Genomic DNA, 24,013 nt, shown 5'->3' with positions numbered 1-24,013 from the left:
CGCTCCTTCGCTCTTCGCTCCTCCAGTCTTCCTCTCTTCTCGTTGTCTCGTCTTAGTCATCTTCTCTCCACTGTTCATTATTATTTTCCATCCTTGTTATCTTCCCTCGGCCATAGCTCACAACCAGTGGGGCGGAAATCCAAATTCTCCAGCAATCTCCACAGAAACCCACTGTTATAAAATTGTAATACTAACAATCTTATTATTCATGCCCACGCCGATCGCCTCGCCGCTATTGCTTACTATTAATATTCGGTGGTTATATGCTCATACCTTTGGTTAACTCCCTTGCTGGAATCTTTATATTCTTTTAACATTTAATTCCCATTGTCCGACCATGGTTGCGACCTCCCAAGAATAGGCTGCCAAAGCCTAATTCCATTATTCACGGTTGACATCACAGTATCAAAGTCCAGGTTTACGGAATACTCCGCCGGAAAAGGACAATAACAACGACCGTTCCATGTGACTCCATGTTATCTGCTTGCCACCTCCACGAGAACAGACAGTCAGCCATGGATGCATGCTGCATACCTTGAGCGGTCGGCTAGGCCCGATGCGACACGATGAGCGCATTCCTGGCGCGCCAGGAATGCGCTCATCGCGACGGCAGGCTTGGCATGGCTGCCTGAGCCGCAAGGTGTCGAGAGCCGCAGCCGGCGGATCCACCGGAGATTAACCGGCATTGCTGCGGGCCAATGAGGGCGGCCCGTTGCGCTGCTTACGTGGATCGATCGGATTTCTGCCTCAGGCTCCCACCTTCGTTCCTTCGTTCCTTCGTTCCTTCGCTGTTCAATCTCGATTCTTCAATGTTCAATCTTCAATAATACAAACGCACGCAATTTACCATCCCAGCTACTGATCACCTACACAATCATGACATCCCATAGTGACCCACAAAAGGATCCCAACTCGCGCGTCCCGCTGGCGCCCGTACTCCATCGCGTCTGGGCCACGTCGACGCCATACACAGCCTCAATCCAGGCAAACATCAGATCCCTTGACCCCAGACGTCCACACGTTGGCGCCCACCACAGTGACCACACCCAGCGCGCACGCTACATAGGCGGCCCTAGCGCGACACTGCTCCTCCACGACCTCTTGTCTTGTTCGTCGCCCGCTTGCCGCCCAGCAGCCCAGCCCGGACCCCGTGCACACCGTAATCAGGTACTTGAGCGACGGGTACAGAGTACACGTTGCGCATGACACTACAGCCGGGTCAAGGCACGAGAAGCAGATGCAAATATGTGCGTCGGCACAATGCGCTGCCCAATAGAGTGTGTGCGAAACTCGGCGCTTTGGTGCCGACGGGATCCAGGGTTGCGGCTACCATTCCCATGTTTCCAAGAGAGCACGTTGAGTGCGTCGAGAGGTCCGAACACACCAAGTGCTTGGAACCCGGGGAAAGGCGCAATGCCGACTCGTAGGTGTTGGTCTAGATAATTGGCAGGGTTTAGATTGAACTGCCGATAAGGCTGGATTCGGTTCTTTCACATACCGACCATTATCACGGTAAGGTTTAACTTTCTCTTTCGACTTAGGACGTAGTCAGAAAACCGTTGGTGAGGTAGAGTTGGAATTTGAAGGAATGCTGTCTAACATTATATCCTTTTTGCTGTCAATATCTCCAAAATATCTCCCAGTCAATCTGGTATGTGGGCAGTTTCTGCTTACCGAGGACATCGAGCTGGAACATGTTGAAGCTGTTGGCATCAGAAAAAGCATGGTGCATGTGTGCCCGTTTCAACCGTCTAGATCCATGTAGTCAATCTTTGTGACTCTTGGTATGCACACATTCTTCAGCTTGGTGCGAGATGATTGGTTATATTCGCATTCTTGTGAGCTGTGGCGTCGTCGACGACTGAGTTGCTAGCTCACGTGGCGGAGTATGAGTATGAGTATTTGATCATCCGAAAGCAATGTTGGCCAAATATTTCCTCGAATATTTACTCGAATATTTTACTCGTTAGACAGCCTCTAGATTTAGAAGCTAGCTAGAATAAACAGCTCTTTGAATTATTGAATAGGGATAATGAAATGCATAGGGATCGAATACAGTATTCTAGCTCAATATAGTACTTACCGGTTTGTAGAAACTGCAGGGAATATTAATAGAAGACAGGAGACGAGATGATACGTAATAAACGCATACGATCGGCATTGACCAGAACTTGAGAGAAACAACTCACGGTACCTGTAGATCATCCATTCGGAATTCTTTAAATATCTAGGTGCAAGTCTTGGAAAAAGTCTAGGGAGTCATTGTATAAAATCATGACAAATCATCGTCAACAATGAAAACATTTGAACAGCAAATGCATGTATATGAGAAAACGGATATGGAGAACTAGAAAGCAGCATTTGAGCAGATTACCTTTAAAACATTTAATCGAATATTGTCTTAAAATCTGGATTCTACAATGTTCTATAGAATGCAGGTCCAATATCAAGAAAAATATTATTGTTCTAAACATATTTCCACAATATCCCCCCCCGACAAAGCTGTACATGTAATTAATTAATTAATTTTATATTTTTTCAAATATCTTTCCCTCAAATTCGTGTGTATAGCATGAAGTCTGTAAATAAATTCCAATTTCAACTCTCTACTAGTACATCACATCAATTGATGTACACAATGATCTGTTAGTGGTAGCCTTTGCTTCTGACGATTCATGCCTCACAAACTCTCTCAACCTAAGTATTATAACTGTTTTATTTGATCTTTATTACCAAAAAAAAATACATACGCTTCCCCTGGCTAGATGCTAAATTAGCAATGGTATCTCTGTTCTCAAAAGCTAAAAAGGAAAACAACCAATTGGCCGTGAGACAAACCCAGCAGACACTAGAATTCCTATTAAATCTACTGACTACATCTTAAATAGCTACTTATAGATACTTGTGCTTGACTTAATTGGATTGATGGGTACGCTATCGACGACTGTCGAGATACATATGTGAATCTTTCAGGAAAACCCCAAAGCTCGTAACCTCAGCACCAATTATAAAATCTCAAGTTGATGTTGTTGCTTAGTAGCGAAACCGGTCTTCGGGGACATTGTCAATCTGCTGACGAGCATGGTACTTGGCCTTCTCCTTGTCAATAAAGTCCAAGCCCCTGGTTTCGACCTCGCGGTCAACGAAAGCACCGGCAAATCCAGCCATGATTTCCTTGGCCTTTGCGTGGCTTGGGGGGTTGCCTGTGAATCACACGAATGGTATTAGCCTTGGATACTACACATAAAATATACAAGGCAGCAACTCACCGTTCTTGGCAACGTGGTCCTCGTAGGCCTTGGCGGCTTCGTATGAGGCGGCGCCGGCAATCAGCTCGTGGACAATGCTGGAGTCATGCTCCTGGGGTTCACTGTTGTTCCACCTCTCGTGGCTGGAGCTTTGCTCAGAGTCATCTGTAAGAACAGGGGTCAGTGGTCATGGACGGGATGAGAGAAATACGATGACCGGGTACACGTACTGTCGAACCAACCCATTGTGATAGATTTGTAGTAGAAGATGTGTTAAGTGTGGTATAAAAGAGAATGTTGTAGGCAAGTAGGGAACTGTGGCTGGGAGGGGAGGAGGGGTTTATATACTAGAGACGCCCCGATCAACTGCTGACGTGGCTAAATCTTCCAGCACCGCGCTGAACGACTCACAGACGCCGATCGCGGTTTCAGATCTAGAATGATTGGCAGTGCGTACGCAGCTAATCTGGCCTAATCTCCTCGTTCCAGCCCGCGACGAAGAGGGGTAATGAGAGAGGGGTAGAATTGTGGAAATGCTACAGCCCAATGGCGACGGCCACGCGCAGCCACTGGCAAGAAGAGTCAACCATTATTTTCTTGGTCCTCATTTCACAAAAAGATTGTTGTTATTCTTATTATCAAGGAAACTGGCATCGTGCCAAGCAGGCTGGGCGCATTGGCATCTGCGATCCCTTGTGCACTAACGCGCATAGTGCCGCCTTAAAAAGCTTGTCCTCGGCTTGAACTCTTGGAATCTGTTCTCGAGGTTCTTGCAGTTTACCTGCCTGAATACTACTACTACTACTATTATTGTTATTGTTATTATTATTCATTTTGTTAATATTCTCGGTATATTATTTACCGCCATCCAAGTCACAGGTACAGTTGCACTCGGATTAGCTCAAGACCCACAATCGACATAACATGGGAATTGCGATGCCAATTGGGCAGGGCAATGATGAAATCTCGTAACCAGTCGCTCTCATGCTCTCGATGATTGGAATAGCACGCAAACGAGTACCGCCGGTGGTCTTGGCCCTCGTCATCCTCCATTTTAGGGCCTTTTCTGCGTTTCGTAGTTTGGTGTTTGGTGTTTGGAGGGGCGGGCGATCCCCATCCAGCCACAAGGTACCGAATTCAAGGGCCTAACGAAGGGTAACCAGGAGAGATTGTTGTGTTAGATTTCCAGCTCTATTTAATTTATATTATTTTTGTTGTTCGTTCTCTTTTTTGGGCATGTTTTGTTGAAACCGTGGTACGCTTAGCTGTGGTGAGCGGGAAAACTTTTTGCCCCTTGTCCACTACCCCGCTACAAAGTCAATATTATTCCCTGAGGACAATTTATTTTATGTGTTGATAAAATTAAGAGGACTTGTTAGAGGAATTTCTTTGTGATTATTGTTCTACCGCTATTGTCATAGCTATAGGATTAGAGCTAAGAGATTACACGATTTCTTCATAGACAATCGCTCTATCCTAAAACAAAGTTTTTGTGCTTAGCTTTATAAAATATAGATTTAATCCTTAAATACGACATCTGGCTCTCTATTAGAGCAGCAACCTACAGAAGACTTTTACTATGTTACTAGAATTCCGATATCTATTTAGGTATAGCTTGGCTAGAGATAGTCTTATTATTGAATTATTATTAGATGATATAACGTAATGGTTGTTTAAATTGAGATTTTAACACTAGAAATGGCTATTTGTAAAAATTTGTATGCGATTACAGGAGCCCGTGTCGAAGGCCAGAAGAAGCATAGGAAAGAGAGAATGGTTCGAGTGCATATTGGTCTCGAGTTTCTCAAACGCACAGAGTCCAATCTGCGCCACAGTTTAAGTGATTCCGCCGAGTTTGACCCGATATCGCATAAAAGACCCACAATTTCTTTTTCAACCGAGCCTTAACCTTAACCTACTTCATTTTAGCTTGAGATGCACCCGATTTCTCGAGTTGCTCGCATTTTTAACGATCGATCCAGAATTTACCACAGTGTCTAAAAGGCCTTGATGGGCCCAATCCCTTCCCGGTGTAGGAAAAAGCAGCGCTTTCCACATGGATCAGAAAGGAGACATGTCGGCATTTACTATAATAACCGAAGATAAGAACTGGGCGCTTTCTATATAGGATCCTGAAAATATAGAAAGCTACACGAAAGATTTCGGTGACATTACACCATTGGGAAATACCGCCGAGTTTGCGTATTTAGGATCTAGTGCTAATCCAGGTATTGAGTACACAAAGTGAGACTACAGCGGTGGTCATAGAGGTGTTCGTTGCTTTTATTACAGATGGCCTCATTTTGTTCTAATTTTGTTGTTTTTAATTGTCATTTTTAAGTACTATTTGAAATAATCTTTGTCGCATAATATCAAGAAGGTGGTTATGGTCCACCGCTTGTGATGCTGACTGATCTACGAAGGAACTCTTGTCAAGGCCTGATTTTTCGCCCCCGTCAGTGCACGAAGAATGATCTTCTTCGGGGGCTAACCATGAATAGATTTGGTATGGAAAGCATGCTGTAGTCATTGATCATCTATATGACTGTCAGCTTACACAAGAGAGGGACAAGTATAAGAATTATAATGCACTATAAGCCTCAGTTGTTATTGCATATTCATCTAAATCTCTAGACGGTTATATTGAAAATTTGCTCTAACATTTGAAGCCTTCATGCAACAATCTGGTGATTCCTACATGATATATTTACCGATTGGCACATGTAAGGTTTTTAACGTGAAATGCGCCATTGAGCATTAAGTCTGCATCTTTGTAATGGAGACTAAAATAACATTGCCTTTAGCTGAAAATGGGAGACTCGTATAGTCATAAAAAAACAAGGTTCGTAGTTAGTTTTGGATGTCGTTCCATTTAGGCTTGGATAATATTTATTTTTCTGAGAAGGACATTTCAGTATGTCCATCCAGAATTCTCCTATCTTGTGATCTGAAAATTCAATTAACCGAAAAATCTAGAATTTTCTAGGTTATCTCTCGTCAATTAACTGGGGTAATCATGTATCGATTTGTGCTTAGTGCTCCTTTGTCATCTCCAACCATACTTCAGTTTTAATGATTATTAATAGTACAATTAATTTCCCGACTAGTCTTGCAATGTCTAGTAAATTAAAATTTGTCTCATGTCATCTGAGATCCCAGTTACAAGAGGGTAAATCAGTCTGCCCCGTAGAAATCCCGATCAATAGCCAAAATTGGGAGTGTTTGTCTAATGGATTCTTTCACACGATTTAAACCTTAAATACTTCACCTCTGTGGTATTAAAATAATATCTCTGAGGTATCAAAAAAAGGCTAAATAATTCAAAGAATTAGTATACTGGGGTCGTCAAATCATGGCCATTGTATGAGCTCTATCTTAAGATGAATAGAAACTGACGCTATGAGATAGTTAATGCAGGTCAGAAAAACTATTTAGTGTATTTAAACAATTTTTTTGATGACCAAGGCTTGTAGACCTTTTACGAGAAAAACTGTTCTGCATTAGTCGATATCGCTCGTCGAGCTGAGGCTCATCAATTGATGTCAACAGCATTCACCCAGCGTTGATAAGTTCTGTCGAGATTGCAACGTGACTGGCAAGGCTTTCATTATATGATATTGTTCTTCTTCTCGGTATTTATTTCAAGAACAAAAGTATATGTGTGTAATGCTACTAAATCTGATTAGATGACAGTCCATCAATGCGAAATAAAGGTGGGCGCCGAATAGAAGTCATGAGAATTTCCTCAAAAGCATCTCAACAATTGCGTATTATTTTGATCGAGAAAGAATCTCTATCTTATTTTTGAACCATAACAAAGTTTATGATTATATTCCAGACGAGACATTGATACATAGATAATATCCTTAGAGATGTCCCATTTAAGGGTGGCAATCAAATCGGAACACAATTGGGAAAGAAAATATTGGATTCAATTATACCGCAACCGGCCAAAGAAGGGCGTTTAAAAAAAGCCAGTACTTATCACAATCATTACTGATGGCCAGGTAAGCCTTGAGGAGATGGAGCTCCGGAAATTGTGTAGCTTTCAGGCTGACATAGCGAGTGTAGCCGACGTTGGAAGACTGAAATATACTTAAAAACTCTATCGTTTACGCGAAAAAAGAGCTTAACACGACTTATTATACTAATTCAAGTGGTAAATCTAAGAAATTGGTTTCATACGTGCTTCTTCAACCCATCTTTATCTATCGTGCTTAGGAGTCGCCTTTCAGATTGCTCAAGTAGGTAAAAATTCAATTGTAAGAAACTTTATTCGAGAATTAGATAGCGACCGGGATGCTGGCGATGTATTTTTCAACGTAGCAGGTTTGTCGGATGCCCCCTTTAAAAAAAAAAATCAGGACTAACGCTCATGACAAAATCCTAGAGGAAGGAATTGAAATGGTAGAAGCGACTTCACAGGATGAAGAATTTGATCGAATTCTTTAGGTGAGGCAATTTTCATTTGTTAAATACTGCTACTATATCAATTGTTTAGCTATGAAGAAAGAATTTCAACCAATTGTAGCTGGTTAAGATGATGGTCGGGCCGTTGATAAGGACGGGTTTGACGTGTAGAGTACGCCAACGTCGTCTACGTCTTTAACTCGAATAAAAAACTAACTCTTACACAAATTATCATGTGAAAAGTCCCTACCTATTTAGACGTTACAGTTTGTTGTAGCGTGTGATAGTACAGGTATATAACTGGTGACTGATAAGAACCATGGCCGGAGATTCATCATGTAATAAGGGATACGAATGGACTAAGTTTCGAATGCTACAGGTACAATTTACCGCGTCAAGTTGCCCGAGAAAAATTTTTGTCATTATTGTTTCTTCGCTTTTTTCTCTCTACTACATGACTGCAAGGAGTACTATCTATATACTTCTGAAGGGGTGAAAATCCAAACGTTAACCCTCGACTGTAAATGAGGTTTGCATGCATTGCACCCATCCAAATATCTAACTTGTTGAGTTTTTATTTAGAAATTTATATCTATGAACTTTTCTAACATGTAAAGACCTGAAAGCGATAACATTGGAGGTGGAAAGGTTTCTTTCTTTTCTCTCTCGTGTGCAAAAGTGGGTCTCAACCATGCAAGCAATACGCTTGCGGGGCGGGTGGGCCCCGGCAGGGTCCGTCCCGATCTATTTAGTTTAAACCGGCAACTACTATACGAAAGGTCGATGAGAATGGTCGTAATGAATGTTAATTAAAGACACGAGAAAACTCAATAGGGTTAAATATCAAAATCATCAAAATCATCGAGTTTATAGTATATAGGCCAGTTCCAAGAATCATGGCCGCCAACCTCGGTAAGAGCTTGCAGTAAAAGGTCCAAAGATCACTTTCGGACTCTTGCAAAGTTAAGGAGGAAAACAATGAAATAAAGAATCACTACACAGATTTAACGAAAGTCGGAGTCGGCAGAAGCTAGAAGGTAAGACATCCACGTCCCACATAATCTATGGAACAGACGAATCGCCGCCCCTCTTGGGTAAAGACCACGAATAAAAGCCCATACAGTGGCAAGCTATAAGTCTCCCCAGATATGGTTTAGCGCAGCCTTGTGTTCATGTTTTTAGGTGCAAACCCCACCTGAGCAACGGATATTCTCGTCATGACTAGCACTCTTCGTTTAAAACTAGGATGAAGATCAACTAAGATATCGCATATATCATCATTTACTCTTTTCTAAATCCAATTATCAATAGTTTATGACAAAATCCCAAACTTTCCATCGAACTAATGACTAGAAAAGCCGCATACGTCGAAGATTGCCCTGACGAAGACGATGTCGATACAACTCCCGCCATTCCTCAGTCACAAAAAAAAGTCAATTTTGCAGAGAAACTATCTCAAAATCACGACAATGACTCTGCAATAGACTCAGGATATCAAAGTTGGACGGGCAGAAAATATGAAAATCAAACGGACACCCTTGAAAAGTAAAGCAAGGCCTCGCGTCGCGTTGAAACTAAAATAGATAACAACTGCAAACCCCTCGGGCGCGAAAAGTCCCTCAGGGAAAACGATGCAAACACGAAACGTACAAAGGGGAAAGTCAGACTTCGTCCGGTACATGATAGGTCGAGACTCGCAGTGTCAGGTAGTGAAATGTCCGCGGCTACGATGAAGGGCACAAGAGACAATGAAAATGCACAAGGGTTTCATAACCCCTGCAACTGTCAGGAATGCCAACAAGGTCATATACTAAGAGCACTCCGTTTACAATTTGACAAGAGCTAATTCTGGAGTATCTAGTTCGACTTTCACAAGCTATCGCAGCTCAGCAGCATTCTTATCTCCCCCCACCCCAATTGCAGTCTACATTTGGCTTTCCCTCTATGATGCCAGAAAGTTTGTCAAATCCAACATCTTTCCATGTCAACAGGCCAAATAGACCTCGTACCACTCGAAAAAAGGATGATTTTCGGACAAAGGAACCAGACCCGAGAGTTAGCTCGACGGCCTACGAAACGGTCTCTCCATCGAGCTTCGATACACATGATCACGGAAACCCATCATATGCACGATCAGCTTCTTCCAGCGTTAAATACAACCCAAAAGGCAACTTTTATTCCCACAGTCCGGTGTATCTAAACGTGACCCAGCCGATTGATGGCCTTGAAACTCCTTTTTATCAATTGCCATCATACCCAGGGCCCCACAACGTTGATCCGCCCTTGTCTCCAACAGTTTTTGGGCAGTGGTGGGACTACAACCCCCAGAATATGTCCACTTGGTGGCTTCCTAGTTGGGTCTTACGCGAAAACAATTACCTGTATCCTTTGGATACTACACATAGTGTTTATTCAACTGGATGGGACATGCGGCATGAATCAACAACGCAACAGACATCGGCTTATTCGCCCCAGTACTCGACCGAAAATAATTATTCGATGTGGCAAGCTGCTGTTCCGCATACTTGGCTGGATACATCTGTATTTACGCGTGAATACAAGACACCGCAAACCATGGATAATACTAACGCGAATCTCTCTCACCCACCACTACACCCACCTATACGACCTCAAACAGTTGCATCTTTTCACTCTGCCAAAGATCCGACCCATCAGGACTTTTTATCCAGGGCAGCTAAAAATGAAACCCTGTTTCCGATCAAAAAAGAGAAGAATCGCCAGACTAAAGGCTCCAGTGGACATCCTCTACGAGAAGCAACACTAGGAAACCATCATAAAAGAACGAACACGGTGACGCCACCTCAAAATATTACTAAGAATAGCGATACCACGAGGGATTACCAGCCCGAAAAGACCGGACACAGGGCCGACACCTACAAGCCAAGCCCAAACAACCCTAGCTATCATGCACCCGAAAGGAAACAAAGCGCCACATCGGATTATGAGCGGGACAGTGGTATGCCTTATCCATTAACGAAAGACGCTTTGGCAAAATTAAACAAAGAGCATGGCGACGATATCGACAGTAAAGTTCAGGGAATCTGCCGAGCCAACAGTAGTTGGAGCACTACATCCGACGAAGGTAATTTTATGGCTGGAAATAAAGGGAAAAGAGGAAAACATTGATATTTAATTAAATTGCGGTATTGTGTATCAAAACTGGTAAATTTCGTCAAAGGTCCGTACAGCTAGATGTGAATAATTATATAAACCAGCATATCCAAGCTTCAATTTGATCAATTCTTTAACGTCACTGAAGAAGCAAACTAATTTACAATGGCATTTAATAAAAGTAAAACTATTTTTCAAAAACTAAAAAATCATTCCACGAGGGAGGTGTGCTTGACTTTTCCAAACGGCCCACTTCTTGCTATAAAAGCATATGGACAGGCAGAAAATATTGAAAGGCAGGTTTTAGGAGCCCTTCACGAGGAAAAATAACGCGGTTCCCACTGAAGAAGTCTCTCATCAGCTCAAAACGCGTACCCCCGTCCCCATTCTTCTTCGTGTATGTAGGTGAGGTGATCCCGGAACGCTTGTGTCATCCCAGTGGATACAGTTGGGGTGAAAATATATTTTTTTCCAGCTCAAATTATGTTGTTCAAGAGTTGGCAACCACGGCAGCTTATCTGCGAGACTCAAAACATGGTATTCATCTGCTGGATATAGAAGAGGGTATATATCGTTCCACTCATACATGTAGTTTCTATCAAGAATACTCCTCCGAGAATCTACTCCTAAGTGAATGCGAACCACTACTTGGTTCTGTACAATCTCATAAGAAAGTGTTATCCTCTAATGACTAAGATAAGTTACACATGATGGGTGGATTTCGTATTTTGCATATATCATATCGTCTCTATGAGCAAATGAAGGTTTTTTGTGGAGATGAACGGAGAGTAGTTAAGTCTTATATTGGTGTCGTCACCCTATCATCAGGAGCGCTACATAAGTGATGTCTTGAGATGGGAAATTGACAAGTTGAGATAAAAGAGTTTCCTAACTGTTGATAATTTTTTGATAATCTATATTTAACAAGATGGGAAGAAAAAATATCTAAAATTCAGGTATGGGCGAGAGGACTGAGTCATCGACAATTCTAAAAAACAAGGGCGCAAATAGCAAGCGGCATCGGGGAAAGATGACTAGGATAACTGGTGAATATTAATCCATAAAATTGTCCAACGTACTTGAAGAGAACTATCAAACATATGGTAACGAATTTTACTAGAGCTACTTTGGATCAATCTTTCTATACAAGGCCATGTTCCTCAGGAGATGACCGAGGTCCACGAAACCCACTCCTAAAACACCCCAACACACTCCCACAACTTGGTATTAACATGGCCCCAACTTGTGCAACAAAAAGCCATACTGCAACCATATCAGTTTCTGATTCTATATGGTTTCGAGAGACAATGAGCTCCGCCCATAAAATAAGTTCCCAGCCAGCGAGCAGCATAGCAACTGAGCCCAGTAAAATCATGGGATATGTGTGAAGATACCATGGTAATTTATCTTCGTCGAAATCCTTGCGTGTTACCATAACAGAGATTGTCAAGGCAGTTAGGACGCAGCCAAAGGCGAGAATAGAATCTGCAATCTGCCATAGCAAGATGAATGTATGCCAGCCCGGGCTGAGGGTCCGCCAGCCGAAGAAAAAGAATTGATACACTCCGAAACCGTCCTGCTGATTGGTAGCCCAACTCGTCCAAGCAGAGATAGTATTCAAGATCATTACACCGGCTGTGCCCAGACCTAGAATAAGGCCCATGAAGATATTGCCCGATGTGATTCCACCGAGGTAGGTCAAGACGTATAGGAAATTGAAGTGAACAGGCAGCAAAGAGAGTGCATGGAGTTGCTTTGCTTTCACAGCTTGGTACCATTGAATCTGGGTATACCAATTGTAGGCCAAAAACCCGATATTGCTGGGGCAGTTACTTCCGAGTCCACCGACGAATTGGGCGGGAGCCAACATGAAGCTGGCGTACATGAGCCATCGATTCGTCTGGCTGAACCCTGCGACAACTGCTACTGTCGACATTATCGGGTATGGTGCCAAACAGTGACGCAGTGCAGGGCAGAACGAAACTAGAACGCACGCAACTAGTAAGACACAGGATAACCAGATGAGAGTTCGATATCGGTAGGAGGGGCGCCCAATTGCTTGGATGACAGGGCTTGAATAATCTTGAGAACACACTAACTTGTGTAATTAAGCGGGGGATACTGGGCTTTTATGGCCAGTTTCCAGGCGAGGCTGCAAGATCTACCGCTAATCGGGAGGCTTAGCTCACGTCGGCCAGACTTGCCCTAAACCCATCCGATTCAATTCAGCCTGACGGCCTGTGCGAGTGTGCCACTGCGCCCAGCCTCGTATTTCTGTCCAGTAATTTGCCAGGATTTTGCGAATAGGTTCAAAAGCCACCGTTTGTTATGTCAAGGGTAGACTGTATAACCGATAAGACGTGGATCTCAGTCAAGCTCAATCCCGAAAACCCCAATCGCTACCATTAGACTAAAAGCGCTATGGAAGGATTTCCTCAGTCTTATGACATTCTCTCTAATTTATATATCGTATCCACCACAAGGATCTTCGTATCATATGAGATAGTTAATACCATTAAGCAGAAGCCGTCGTGAAGTATGGGATAATGCGGTATAGTTTGCTGTCTGTCTCTACCATATACTTTAAATTGCTTCCTCTATCCGCTTTTCCTCGAAAGAATCTGGTACATTATCGAATATATCCAAAGCGGTGGAACCAAATTTTCGCGCAGACACTTTCTGCTCAAACAAAATGTCCAACTCAGCATATGTTCGTCCCCTGGGTTCAGGTAGTCGAAAATAACTCCAAACAAAACATATAAAACACAGTCCGGCCCAGAAGAATCCCGCCTTGCCTTTCCAGTTCCAATATGTTGGATTAATCATGTCTGGAGTAATGACTCCATTAATTGTACCCTGGATATTGTACGCAATGCGGGCCAGAACAATAGTTTTCGTGCGTAGCCGGCTGGATGGAATCTCTGCCACAATAGAGTAACAAACAGTTCCAATGGTGATATCGTAGAAGAGCGTGAAAACTAATAACAGAATACCTGTGGCATAGTTTGCGCTAGTGTTGTGTGCAAGGCTGGAAAAGCCAACCCCCATAAGCACGAGAAACAGCATGCTAAGACCGCCTATGTAGATGGTCCGTCGGCCAAGGTAAGTCATAACCCACCAAGAGATGAAAACGCCAACGATAGCAATGGAATAGAGAGCCATGGAAAAATCAAAGGCAATGGTAGTCGGCAATCCGGCTTGCTCGAAGAAGTAAGCCGAATAACCCATGAGCGATGCCCCAGATGCTGCTTGAATAACCCATGCAATACAAGCAATCTCGGTGCGCCGAAGATTAGTTCCTTTGAAACAATCCACATACGAGGTCCCCGCCGATAGCTCTTTCTCGATTGCGTCACTATGTCTCAACATTGAAATCGTATTATCAAGCTCATTATCTGATGCGGCAGAAGTGAGCCTCCTCAGAGATTTCCTTGCCTCTTCAAAACGTTCCTTACGAACAAGCCACCATGGAGATTCGGGCGCGAAGACGATCCCGACAATGAGTGGTACAGGCCATATCCATTGTAATGCAAACGGGATTCTGTACGACCACTCATCGGTACGTGACAAAAGAGCACGAAGGACTCCAGTCGCAAGCAGCTGTCCTACTCCCCACATCATATTGACATAGGTTGTGAGATACCCTCTCAGAGCAACTGGACACACCTCAGCAGCGTAAGAGGTCGTCAGTGTCTGAAAGACACCCCAGGGTATGCCCATAAGAATTTCCGCAGCAAGCAGTGTTTGGATATTTTGGGCAAAGAATGAAATGAAAATCAGACCACAGAGTAGGACCAAAGTACCAATCATAGTCCGCTTCATTCCAAATGTCTCTGCGAGAATACCATTGATAAATAACCCTATGATCTCGCCGACTCGCGCTCCATTGGAAAGCCCTGACTGCCATGGCGCCGGAACCTGGTAAGTAGCGCCGTTATCCACCGATTCTCCGAACTTTTTCTGAAAGGATGGGTAAGCGAAGAATGCCGACACCAGGACGATATCGTATCCTTCCATTATGATGGCCGTGGAGAACAGTATAGACCATGCAACGGCTTTGGGGTATCGCTTGACCGCGTCGCGCACAGTCATGCCATGCTCGGCTTCGGTAGCGACTTTGGCCTCGCTTTGGAGCACTGCTATCTTGGGATTTGACTGGACGAGCGTGTGCAACACGCTATTGTCAATATCAACCTGGCTGCGGGCATCATTGTTTCCTGCCATCGCTGCTGTTCTGCGTGCAGTGTCTTCAACACTGCAGTCTGCAAAAGAAATTCCAATGCTCTTAGCAGTTGATATAATACAAAACCAAGAAATGGGGCATTATATGTACAATTGACCGGGCAAGTCACGCTAATTCCCCGGAGATTGCGCACATGTTCTGTCGCACAGGAAATCCGCAAATATTATTGCCCAAGGAAGCAAAAATTTCGGCTGGCTTCCGCGATTTTTTACTTTGTCAACGCCATGGAGATATAGTATGGCGAGATATGTGGCCAATGGGCTTGCTATTTTGTGGGGTCGCTTTTAGTACTACATCCTCCAATTGTAATAATCAGCCTTTCGCCCTGCATATTTTCAGAAGCGGACATAATATATCAGCGTACATATACTATTTATTTTTACCAGACAGTTGAATCTGCCTAAGAACCGAGGGCAGCATGTGGAAACTGTACCATGGCTGGTACATTCTTGCCACACTGCTCCCCGCACTGGCCGGCTCTACAACAACACAGCAGGTGTTGGGCGACGTTAGCCAGTGTGGCCGTCCAAATGTGGTTTTCATATTGACAGATGACCAAGATGCGCACCTTGGCTCGCTTGAATACATGCCATTTGTGCGGAAACATCTGTTGGATGAGGGCACTTACTTCAACAAGCACTACTGTACCACAGCAGTGTGCTGTCCGTCGCGAGCCACCCTCTGGACTGGAAAAGCTTCCCATAACACAAATATAACAGATGTCAATCCACCATATGGTTAGTCAATGCTACTATCCCTGCGTTTTGTACTAACGTATCTATGTAGGAGGGTATCCTAAATTCGTGGACCAAGGATTCAATGAGAATTACTTGCCGGTATGGCTGCAGCAGGCCGGTTACAATAGTTACTACACAGGCAAGCTTTTCAACGTCCATACAGTGACAAATTACAACTCCCCAGAGCCAGCTGGCTTTACGAACTACGTACTCATACCCCTGGCTAAGACCATGACTGTTTGACTAACACCTTTCGCTAAGGATTTCCTGCTGGACCCTTTTACATACAACTATCTCAACAGTACTTTTCAGCGGAAAGGCGAAAATCCAAAAAGCTATGAAGGGTATTATTCAACAGATGTTATGTCACAAAAGGCACAGAGTCTACTTCAAGATGCTGTTTTAGCTGAGGAGCCCTTCTTTCTAACAATTGCGCCAATCGCGCCGCATGGAAATATCGTTATGAATGGAAGTGCATTGGACAAAAATCCAGTTTTTGAACACAGTGCCCCAATACCGGCCAAGAGGCATGAACTTCTTTTTGGTGATGTCCAAGTTCCGCGGTCTGCTAATTTTAATCCTGGAAAAGTAAGGCTCTGAGGCGAGAACCAAAAACAAAAATCAATTTATCTGACCGGTTTTCAGCCTTCCGGAGCGAATTGGGTTTTGGATCTACCTCAGCAAACCCAAGAAAATGTGGAATATAACGATCATTATCATCGGCAGCGAATTCGCTCACTTCAGGCAGTCGATGAACTAGTCGACGATATTTTCGCGAAACTAGAAGAGTACGGAATTCTCGAAAACACATATGTGTTCTACAGCAGCGATAACGGCTTCCATATCGGACAGCATAGACTCCAACCGGGCAAATCATGCGGTTACGAAGAGGATATCAACATTCCCTTGATTGTTCGTGGACCAGGTGTAGCAGCCAACCAGACGACGGAGATTGTGACAACGCACACGGACCTGGCTCCAACGTTTTTCGATATTCTTGGTATTCCGACACGGGAAGACTTTGATGGAAATGCCATCCCAATTACCCCGGATGGCATTAACGAAGCGTCCCAAAGACGACGCGAACATGTAGCTGTTGAGTACTGGGGATACGCAGGTGGAGAGGGCATATTCGATCGTAATGAAATTCCTAATTTTAATATATCATTTAATGTTTTACTTTAGCTAACTCGTTTTCATCTAATAGGAACCCTTCACGAAAACAATACATACAAAGCAATTCGAATTTCTGGAGATGGGTATAAGTTTTATTACTCCATATGGTGCAACAATGAGCATGAGCTGTATGACATGGACACTGACCCCGGGCAAATGAACAATCTACTGTCAGTACCATCCTCCATGGATACAACTAAATCGAGCCCTAGCGCTGCTATAATTGTGGCTGGCTATCCGCTCAATAAGATTGTGAGCCGATTGGATTCGCTCTTGCTCGTACTCAAATCCTGCAAAGGTGCAGTATGCCGTGAGCCTTGGAAAGCTCTGCACCCAAAACGAGACGTGAACACTCTGAAGGAGGCGCTGTCATCGAAATTTGATGATTTCTATCAAGAACAACAAACGCGGGTTGCATTCGATTATTGCTGGAATGGCTATGTACCCGAAGCAGAAGGATCAATGTGGGAAAAAGATGGGTTGTTCTTTAGGGATGGCCTACCATGGCATGTATGGACATAATTGATAGAATAAGGTTATCAATTGATATAAACTATAGGATATAGTAGGTCCTAGAACGCCGTTGGGTCCTATTTCTGGCGTACAATGAGTATAAAATTTGGCGTATCGCTTAGTTAATTATTTATGAAACTTTAAACGATAAACGATAACGTATTTCACAACCAACCCGGTCCACCCAAGCATGCCGGTCCACCCCCTCAATTTCCTCCCACTTTCAACCCAACATAATCTTGAAAATCGCATAACAACAGTAATATGCCTCGGAAAGCTTCGAAAAAGGCACCAATCGATGAAGGAAGAATTCAGCTTACTATAAACGCGCTAAAAAATAGACAAATCGCCAGTGAGCGCAAAGCAGCGCGTATTTTTAACATATTAAAATCAACGCTTCAAGGCCAGCAGCAGAGTCGCTTATACCACACATATAAGCACACACACAACACCAAATTATTAAAAACCGAAGAAATTACGCTTCACAAGTAGATTATATCTATAGATAAGTGTAGCTGCCTTATCAGGCCATCTATAATAAAGCAAATAGCTAATTATTTGCTTAAGAAACATAATTCCATTACTTTACCACCAACTATTAGTAAGAACTGGGTAGATAACTTTTTAAAATACCATCAAGATCTCAAGACTCACTACATTCGCAAATACAATTATAAGCACGCTTTATACAAAGATCTAACAGTTATTAATAGCTTTTTTAAGAATCTTGAGCATGCTTTTACCAAATACAGGATCATATTAGAAGACATTTAGAATTTTAACAAGACTAGATTCTCTATAGATATCATATCTATAGTAAAAGTTATATATAGCTCTGATCACAAAGAGAAATCTCATCTACTGCAGCCTGAAAATCAGGAATAGGTTACAGCTGTTAAATATATAAGCACACATAGAATCACATTGCCTCCACTTATTATATTAAAATCAGTCAACAAGCTTCTTGACTGGTATAATTTGCCTAGATTACCCCCTGATTGGTCAATTACTAAGTCACCAAATGGTTAGACATCTGATAAAATTAGGATTGAGTGGCTTTAAAAGATATTTGACCCTATATCGCGGCTGCTTACAATTAAAAGGTATTAGATACTTATTCTTAATAGCCATAGCAGTCATCTTACACCTAAATTTAATCAATACTGCGCTAAGAATAACATTATTCCTGTATACATACTGCTATACTTGTCACACCTACTTCAACCACTCAATATGGATATTTTCATGGTTCTTAAACGCTTATATAGCCACGCAGTTAAGAACCAGATACACTATGGTGTCAACCATATTAATAAAGATGATTTTCTCACAATATATTTAGAAATTTGGGATAAAGCCTATTCCATATAAAATATCAAGAGCGGCTTTATAGTAACAGAGATTTATCTATTCAATCAAAAACATATGCTATCTAAGCTTAACATTCAATTGCGAACACCCACCCTACTGAGTACAGGTCATTCCTCTGTAAATTGATCACCAAAAACACCAAATAATATCAAAAATCTGATTCATCAAACAAATACCATAGATCGGCTTATAAGACACCGTCTTACTGACCCAAATTTGCCCATAAAGCGCGCGTTAGATCAGTTGATAAAAGGTTGCTCTTTAACGATGAGTTCTGCAACTATATTAATACAAGAAAATCATGATCTATAAGCAGCAAACAATTACTAGAAGCAAAAGCGTATAACCATGGATAAGCCTATCGACAGGCCTGGGATTTTGACAGTTTCCGAAGGCCGAGAAATCGCTACAGCAGCGTTGACAGCCTAAAGAGCTTTACAATTACCTAATCCGGAAGTCGCTTCAGGGGCACGCAGGCGAGCGCCACGGACCTATTCTAATTGTAAGCAGGTTGGTCATGTTCGCACGTACTGTCCGAACAATTTAGTATAGAAATTATATAGTAAATGTGATAAATGGTGACACTTTGGTCAATATAAGTCGATTTTACTGGGGGGTGGACCGGCATGCTTGGGTGGACCGGGTTGGTTGTGAAATACGTTACCCAAGTTAATTCTTGCTTGATCTGTTGCATATACCATTTTGTGGGTACTTCGGCATCGCCGACGCTAGCTCCAACAGGCCTTTTCGGTGATACCCGCCTTTCTGACTCTATCATGACAAGCATTGCATTCATTATTCGAGGGGGCGAAAATCAAATATCCAAACTGCTTGCTTTGCTAGGAAAGCGAATATCTACCCGTAGAATGCCGCCTTGACGTACCCCTTGCTGAGTGGGATCCTGGCCAGCCTCAGCTAATATGTCATAAGCTGAGTAGTCATCTACTAAAACATACGTATAGAGCAGCATGTTAAATGTAAGCAAAGGCATACCCAAAATAAGAAAAAGAACAAGGAAACACGGACGGATGGACAAACGAGGGACGTAGCTTACTACTTTTGAAATCTGAAAAACACGTATTTTTAACTGAGGTCTGTGGGATAGCGCTGTCGAATCGTCAGTCACCACCTGCCCTATTTACTGCATGTATGGCTATCAATAAGTCCTGGGGATGGGATGTGTAAATTTTTAATTTCGGAAACTGAATGAATTGATAAATTATAAACTTCTACCTCTCAAATATTGATTGGTTCTCTTTGGTTCCTTCTCTTCATTTGACACCATTGTACATCCTGTATGTGGAATAGTCTATGAAAGCTGAAGAGGGTGCGCCTCTAAATATTCTTCAAGTGTGGAGAGTCTGCCTCGGGCATTTTCAGCTGCCCAAGTAGCTAAATCGCCGGAACCGGGGCCCCAGTAACCCCCAAACTCTTCTTGAAAGCTGAAACCATCAGCGAAGACATCAGGTGCGAATGGCATGCTATTCTTGAACTCGTCAAGTGAGACCTGCTTGTACACGATTGTCTTTCCCGAGGCCTTGGACATGAGGGCCACTATCTCTTCCAGGCTGTACATTTTTTCGGCTGCACAGAATGTCTTCCCTTCGTACTTGTCAGGCTCGGCAAGGATGGCGCCAATGATTGTTCCTGTATCCTTAACCGCGTCGATATAAGGTATTTGATTCTTAGGAGAGATGTGGCGAGACAGAACCCAGGTGCCATCCGGAGCCGGCTGAGGGGCCAGAAATGGTTGAGTGTGTAAATTCTGCATGAAAAATCCCAATGACACGAATGCGCTCTTTATGGGGAGACCTCGAATATAGTGCTCAATCTTTGCCTTGGCGTCGAACATGGTAACATGGGGATATTTGCCACCCGATATCTCACTGACTGCTGGCAGCGTGCTGAAGATAATATATTTGGAGCCTTTCTGCACAGCAACGTCCGCGATTGTCTTTCCATTGTTATATTCGATCTCCAGGCCGTCGGGGCCAAAGGAAGGTACTGTTACAGCAAAAACAGTGTGGACGCCTTCCAGGGCCGCTTCCAGTGAGGCCTCGTCGGATATATCGGCCTGGACGACCTCGGTCTTTTCCTTGAGCTGTTTGGCCTTTTCCGAGTCGACATCACGAGTAATGGCACGGATCCGGTATTTCTGGGATAGCTCGGGGTCGTTGAGCACATAGTTGATGAGGGAACCACCCTGGACGCCAGTTGCGCCAAAGACAGCGAGAGTATTAGACATGTTGATTATTGTTGTTTGTTTGTTTGTTTTTGAAGTGTTGGCAGAATGATAATAAATAATTCAATGGGAATTTCTGGCGATTTTATACTCTAAACTGGCTCCACAAATCCTGTATATTCGCTAATCCCAAAGCATGTTAGCCTCTCGCGAGTTCGGATTGAGTTGTGATTAGATCCTGCTCTTACCAACCCAATTAATAATGTTACCTCATCGCATTGTCGGACGTTCGCACCTTCGGGTCCTCGCATTCTCGTATCCAACTCCATGACTAGTCATAGACCCGTTATGTCCACTTCTGTGCACCAAAAGGGGCCGTTGCTGAAAAAGTCCCGGTCAGGATGTCGCGACTGTCGACGCCGCAAAGTCAAGGTACTGTTCGCGGGTAATTCAAGATTCAAAACACCTGCTTACCCATCAAGTGCGATGAGACGAAGCCTGTCTGCTTAAACTGTCGCCGGCGATATGTAAGCATTCAGCGCTGTGACTGGGGCTCGAATTCATCTCGCGATGCCCCGGAGTCAGAAGATCGAGCAGTGCGGGGTGTCCAAATCCAGTCTCTCAGCCTACATCCAAGCTCGGTGACAAGTAACATCCGATGGAGAAGTCTCGAACTACGATTGATGCACCATTATACAGCGGTCGTGAGCTCCACGATGCCGAGCTGCAATGGTGCACCCACAAAGGCGTGGAAGCAGACCATACCCCAACTATCTTTCTCATCCGAGATTGTGCTAAACCCAATGCTAGCGCTGGCAGCGCTTCATCTCCATTCACATTCACCAAATGATGGGGATACTGCGATTGCGACGCGCCGGTATTTTGGCCGCGCCCTCACCCACCACCGCAATGCGCTGTCTGACTCCGGCGGCGAGGGCTCGTCGGAGCAGCTCTGGCTCTCTGCGGTCTTGCTTGGCCATATGTGCTGGTTGTTTGAACACCAACCGCAACCTAATACAAAGTATGAGCTGCCTATACAGGCATTCAAGATGCTCGAAGGCGTTGGTGCTCTGTTCATGCAGAAGAACGTGAAGGGCTACAGCTGGCTAGGGCAGGAAACCCTACCTCACGTCTTGCCAGATGAGCATCTTTCTATAGCCGCTAAATCACAGCTATATGGAATAGAAGAGGACCTGGCGTACTTACTCACTACATTCGATGTGCTGGCTATGGCACCAAACGCCAGGAATATCTACATCGAAGCGAAAGACTACGTGTTATACCATTTTCGGGCCTTCTACTCTGGGGCGGATGCAATGATCCTCCAGCGTTTTGTGGCTTATATGGCTGTGCGGTGTCAAGTTGGATATCTTGATATGCTGCAAAGACACGACCCTCTTGCAATGGCACTGTTGGCCAGGATGTTGGTTTTGCTCAATGAACTAGATTATTCTTGGTGGGCGAACGGGAAGGGAGAGTATGAAGTTGTGGAACGAGACGTCAGAGGGATATGCCAACTAATGCCTGAGAATTTGCTCTGGACGATGGATTGGCCATGTATGGTGCTGGATAAGAAAGTTGTCTTGTGTAGAGATTAGCAGATACCATGTTATTTTTACAGCATCCATCCAGCTCTTCGAGATCGTTAATTCTATCTACATATGTAGATACATGTAGTTAAGAGAGCATAGCACTAGTCCAGAGATGATAGATCGAAACTAGATATGTTATATATACATCTTTCAAGCTTTATTTTCTTGGTAAAAGCAGTCACTACATATACTAAGACAGCGTGGTAAATTTTAAGCAACTTACAAGTCATCTTGTTGTTTTATTGTTGATAAAATATTGATGCTGATACTGATGCCAAAGCGACTCTGGGGGTAGCGAGAGAAGAGAGCATTCTTCTTTAATTACAAACCAATCACATGCAGCGATATCCAAGTGGGTGGACCAACCGAATATAGCATAGCTTATCCAAAACCCGCGTTATTTTATGATTTCCCATTTAGGAAATATTCATTGTTTTCAATCTCCAAACTATCCGCCAAATTCAAGTTACATAGCTTCATGGAAGTATCTTTATCACAGGTTAAAATTTAGCATAGAACTCTTTTGACTATGATAGACTGACCTGAATGGGCGAGCTTTTGTGAGGCTGGGGTAGAAAACCAGCAGATATTGAGCCATAACATAGGCCATACCCGGCAACATTTTTTCGTAATCAATTTAGAAGAACACTTAATTGGTGTTCACTGTAGCCTGCTAAGCAAATTTCCATGTAACTCTCTTTGGCTTTTACCTACAATCTCGTCTGCCCCTCTCTCTCTCTTCTTTTTTTTTCTCACCCACCAGTCCTCACCACCACCGTCACCAACGACAGCAACATCAGAATCAACATCAACATCAACAACAGCCACAATGCCTGGTAAGTAATCCAACTTGGCATGCCATATTATAAAAGAAATGACTGACAAGCTGGAGGCATTATTAACGTCGACTCTCCTCCCTCCGCCCCATCTTCCCCTGCCACCTCTATTTCCGGCGTCTCTGTGGTCTTGGAGTCTGGCCCCTCCGCTCCTCCTGCCGATCCCGAGAACGTAAGTCTACCTAAAATACGTATAGCTTGATGTATAGTAACTGGTTTAATAGGAGCAGCCGGCAGCACCAACAACAGCAACAGCAACAGCAGAAACATATACTGCTGAGGCTTCTTCTCTTTCCCCGCCCCGCCCAGAATCTCCTAACGCGGAGGAAATATTTGACGCCTATATGGCGAAAATCGAAGTTATAAAAAAAAAAGCAGGCTAAGTTCGAGAGGGCTATTAAAGCCCTCCAAAGGCTTATCGACAAGAGGAAGGAGGAATTCGATGCTCTTAAAAGAGAGGAGGAGGAGATGGAGGCTCTTGAAAGACAGTTGGGTTTGTAAAATAATAAAATAGGAGTCAGACACAAAAAATTTCTTACATCTCTTCTCACTACTCGTAAGGTTCCTTTCACC

The 24,013-nt window shown here is 43.5% G+C and overlaps 8 protein-coding genes across 8 annotated transcripts; 4 read left to right on the top strand and 4 right to left on the bottom strand.

The window, feature by feature from the left end:
- Window positions 1-876: 876 nt before the first annotated feature.
- Window positions 877-1,427, top strand: TRUGW13939_06984 (uncharacterized protein; the record flags this gene model as incomplete). The annotated part of the gene is made up of 2 exons (XM_035490126.1): window positions 877-1,167; window positions 1,215-1,427. The coding sequence occupies 2 exons, from the start codon at window positions 877-879 to the stop codon at window positions 1,425-1,427; spliced, it is 504 nt and encodes a 167-aa protein (XP_035346019.1).
- A 1,606-nt stretch (window positions 1,428-3,033) lies between these two features.
- On the bottom strand, window positions 3,034-3,494 carry TRUGW13939_06983 (uncharacterized protein; the record flags this gene model as incomplete). The annotated part of the gene is made up of 3 exons (XM_035490125.1): window positions 3,034-3,203; window positions 3,270-3,413; window positions 3,479-3,494. The coding sequence occupies 3 exons, from the start codon at window positions 3,492-3,494 to the stop codon at window positions 3,034-3,036; spliced, it is 330 nt and encodes a 109-aa protein (XP_035346018.1).
- A 5,878-nt stretch (window positions 3,495-9,372) lies between these two features.
- TRUGW13939_06982 (uncharacterized protein) lies at window positions 9,373-10,805 on the top strand (the record flags this gene model as incomplete). Its single annotated transcript, XM_035490124.1, has 2 exons — window positions 9,373-9,460; window positions 9,520-10,805. 2 exons carry the CDS (start codon window positions 9,373-9,375, stop codon window positions 10,803-10,805), a joined length of 1,374 nt encoding a protein of 457 aa, XP_035346017.1.
- A 1,126-nt stretch (window positions 10,806-11,931) lies between these two features.
- Window positions 11,932-12,726, bottom strand: TRUGW13939_06981 (uncharacterized protein; the record flags this gene model as incomplete). The annotated part of the gene is made up of 1 exon (XM_035490123.1): window positions 11,932-12,726. One exon carries the CDS (start codon window positions 12,724-12,726, stop codon window positions 11,932-11,934), a length of 795 nt encoding a protein of 264 aa, XP_035346016.1.
- Window positions 12,727-13,373: 647 nt separating this feature from the next.
- On the bottom strand, window positions 13,374-15,014 carry TRUGW13939_06980 (uncharacterized protein; the record flags this gene model as incomplete). The annotated part of the gene is made up of 1 exon (XM_035490122.1): window positions 13,374-15,014. One exon carries the CDS (start codon window positions 15,012-15,014, stop codon window positions 13,374-13,376), a length of 1,641 nt encoding a protein of 546 aa, XP_035346015.1.
- Window positions 15,015-15,451: 437 nt separating this feature from the next.
- On the top strand, window positions 15,452-17,468 carry TRUGW13939_06979 (uncharacterized protein; the record flags this gene model as incomplete). Its single annotated transcript, XM_035490121.1, has 5 exons — window positions 15,452-15,770; window positions 15,820-15,977; window positions 16,032-16,358; window positions 16,416-16,908; window positions 16,978-17,468. 5 exons carry the CDS (start codon window positions 15,452-15,454, stop codon window positions 17,466-17,468), a joined length of 1,788 nt encoding a protein of 595 aa, XP_035346014.1.
- Window positions 17,469-20,139: 2,671 nt separating this feature from the next.
- On the bottom strand, window positions 20,140-21,075 carry TRUGW13939_06978 (uncharacterized protein; the record flags this gene model as incomplete). The annotated part of the gene is made up of 1 exon (XM_035490120.1): window positions 20,140-21,075. One exon carries the CDS (start codon window positions 21,073-21,075, stop codon window positions 20,140-20,142), a length of 936 nt encoding a protein of 311 aa, XP_035346013.1.
- A 620-nt stretch (window positions 21,076-21,695) lies between these two features.
- Window positions 21,696-22,610, top strand: TRUGW13939_06977 (uncharacterized protein; the record flags this gene model as incomplete). The annotated part of the gene is made up of 1 exon (XM_035490119.1): window positions 21,696-22,610. One exon carries the CDS (start codon window positions 21,696-21,698, stop codon window positions 22,608-22,610), a length of 915 nt encoding a protein of 304 aa, XP_035346012.1.
- Between the last annotated feature and the right edge of the window lie 1,403 nt (window positions 22,611-24,013).

This window comes from Talaromyces rugulosus, chromosome IV, assembly GCF_013368755.1.
Source record: "Talaromyces rugulosus chromosome IV, complete sequence".
Lineage (NCBI taxonomy): Eukaryota > Fungi > Ascomycota > Eurotiomycetes > Eurotiales > Trichocomaceae > Talaromyces > Talaromyces rugulosus.
This window is presented reverse-complemented; position numbering and strand designations above follow the sequence as displayed.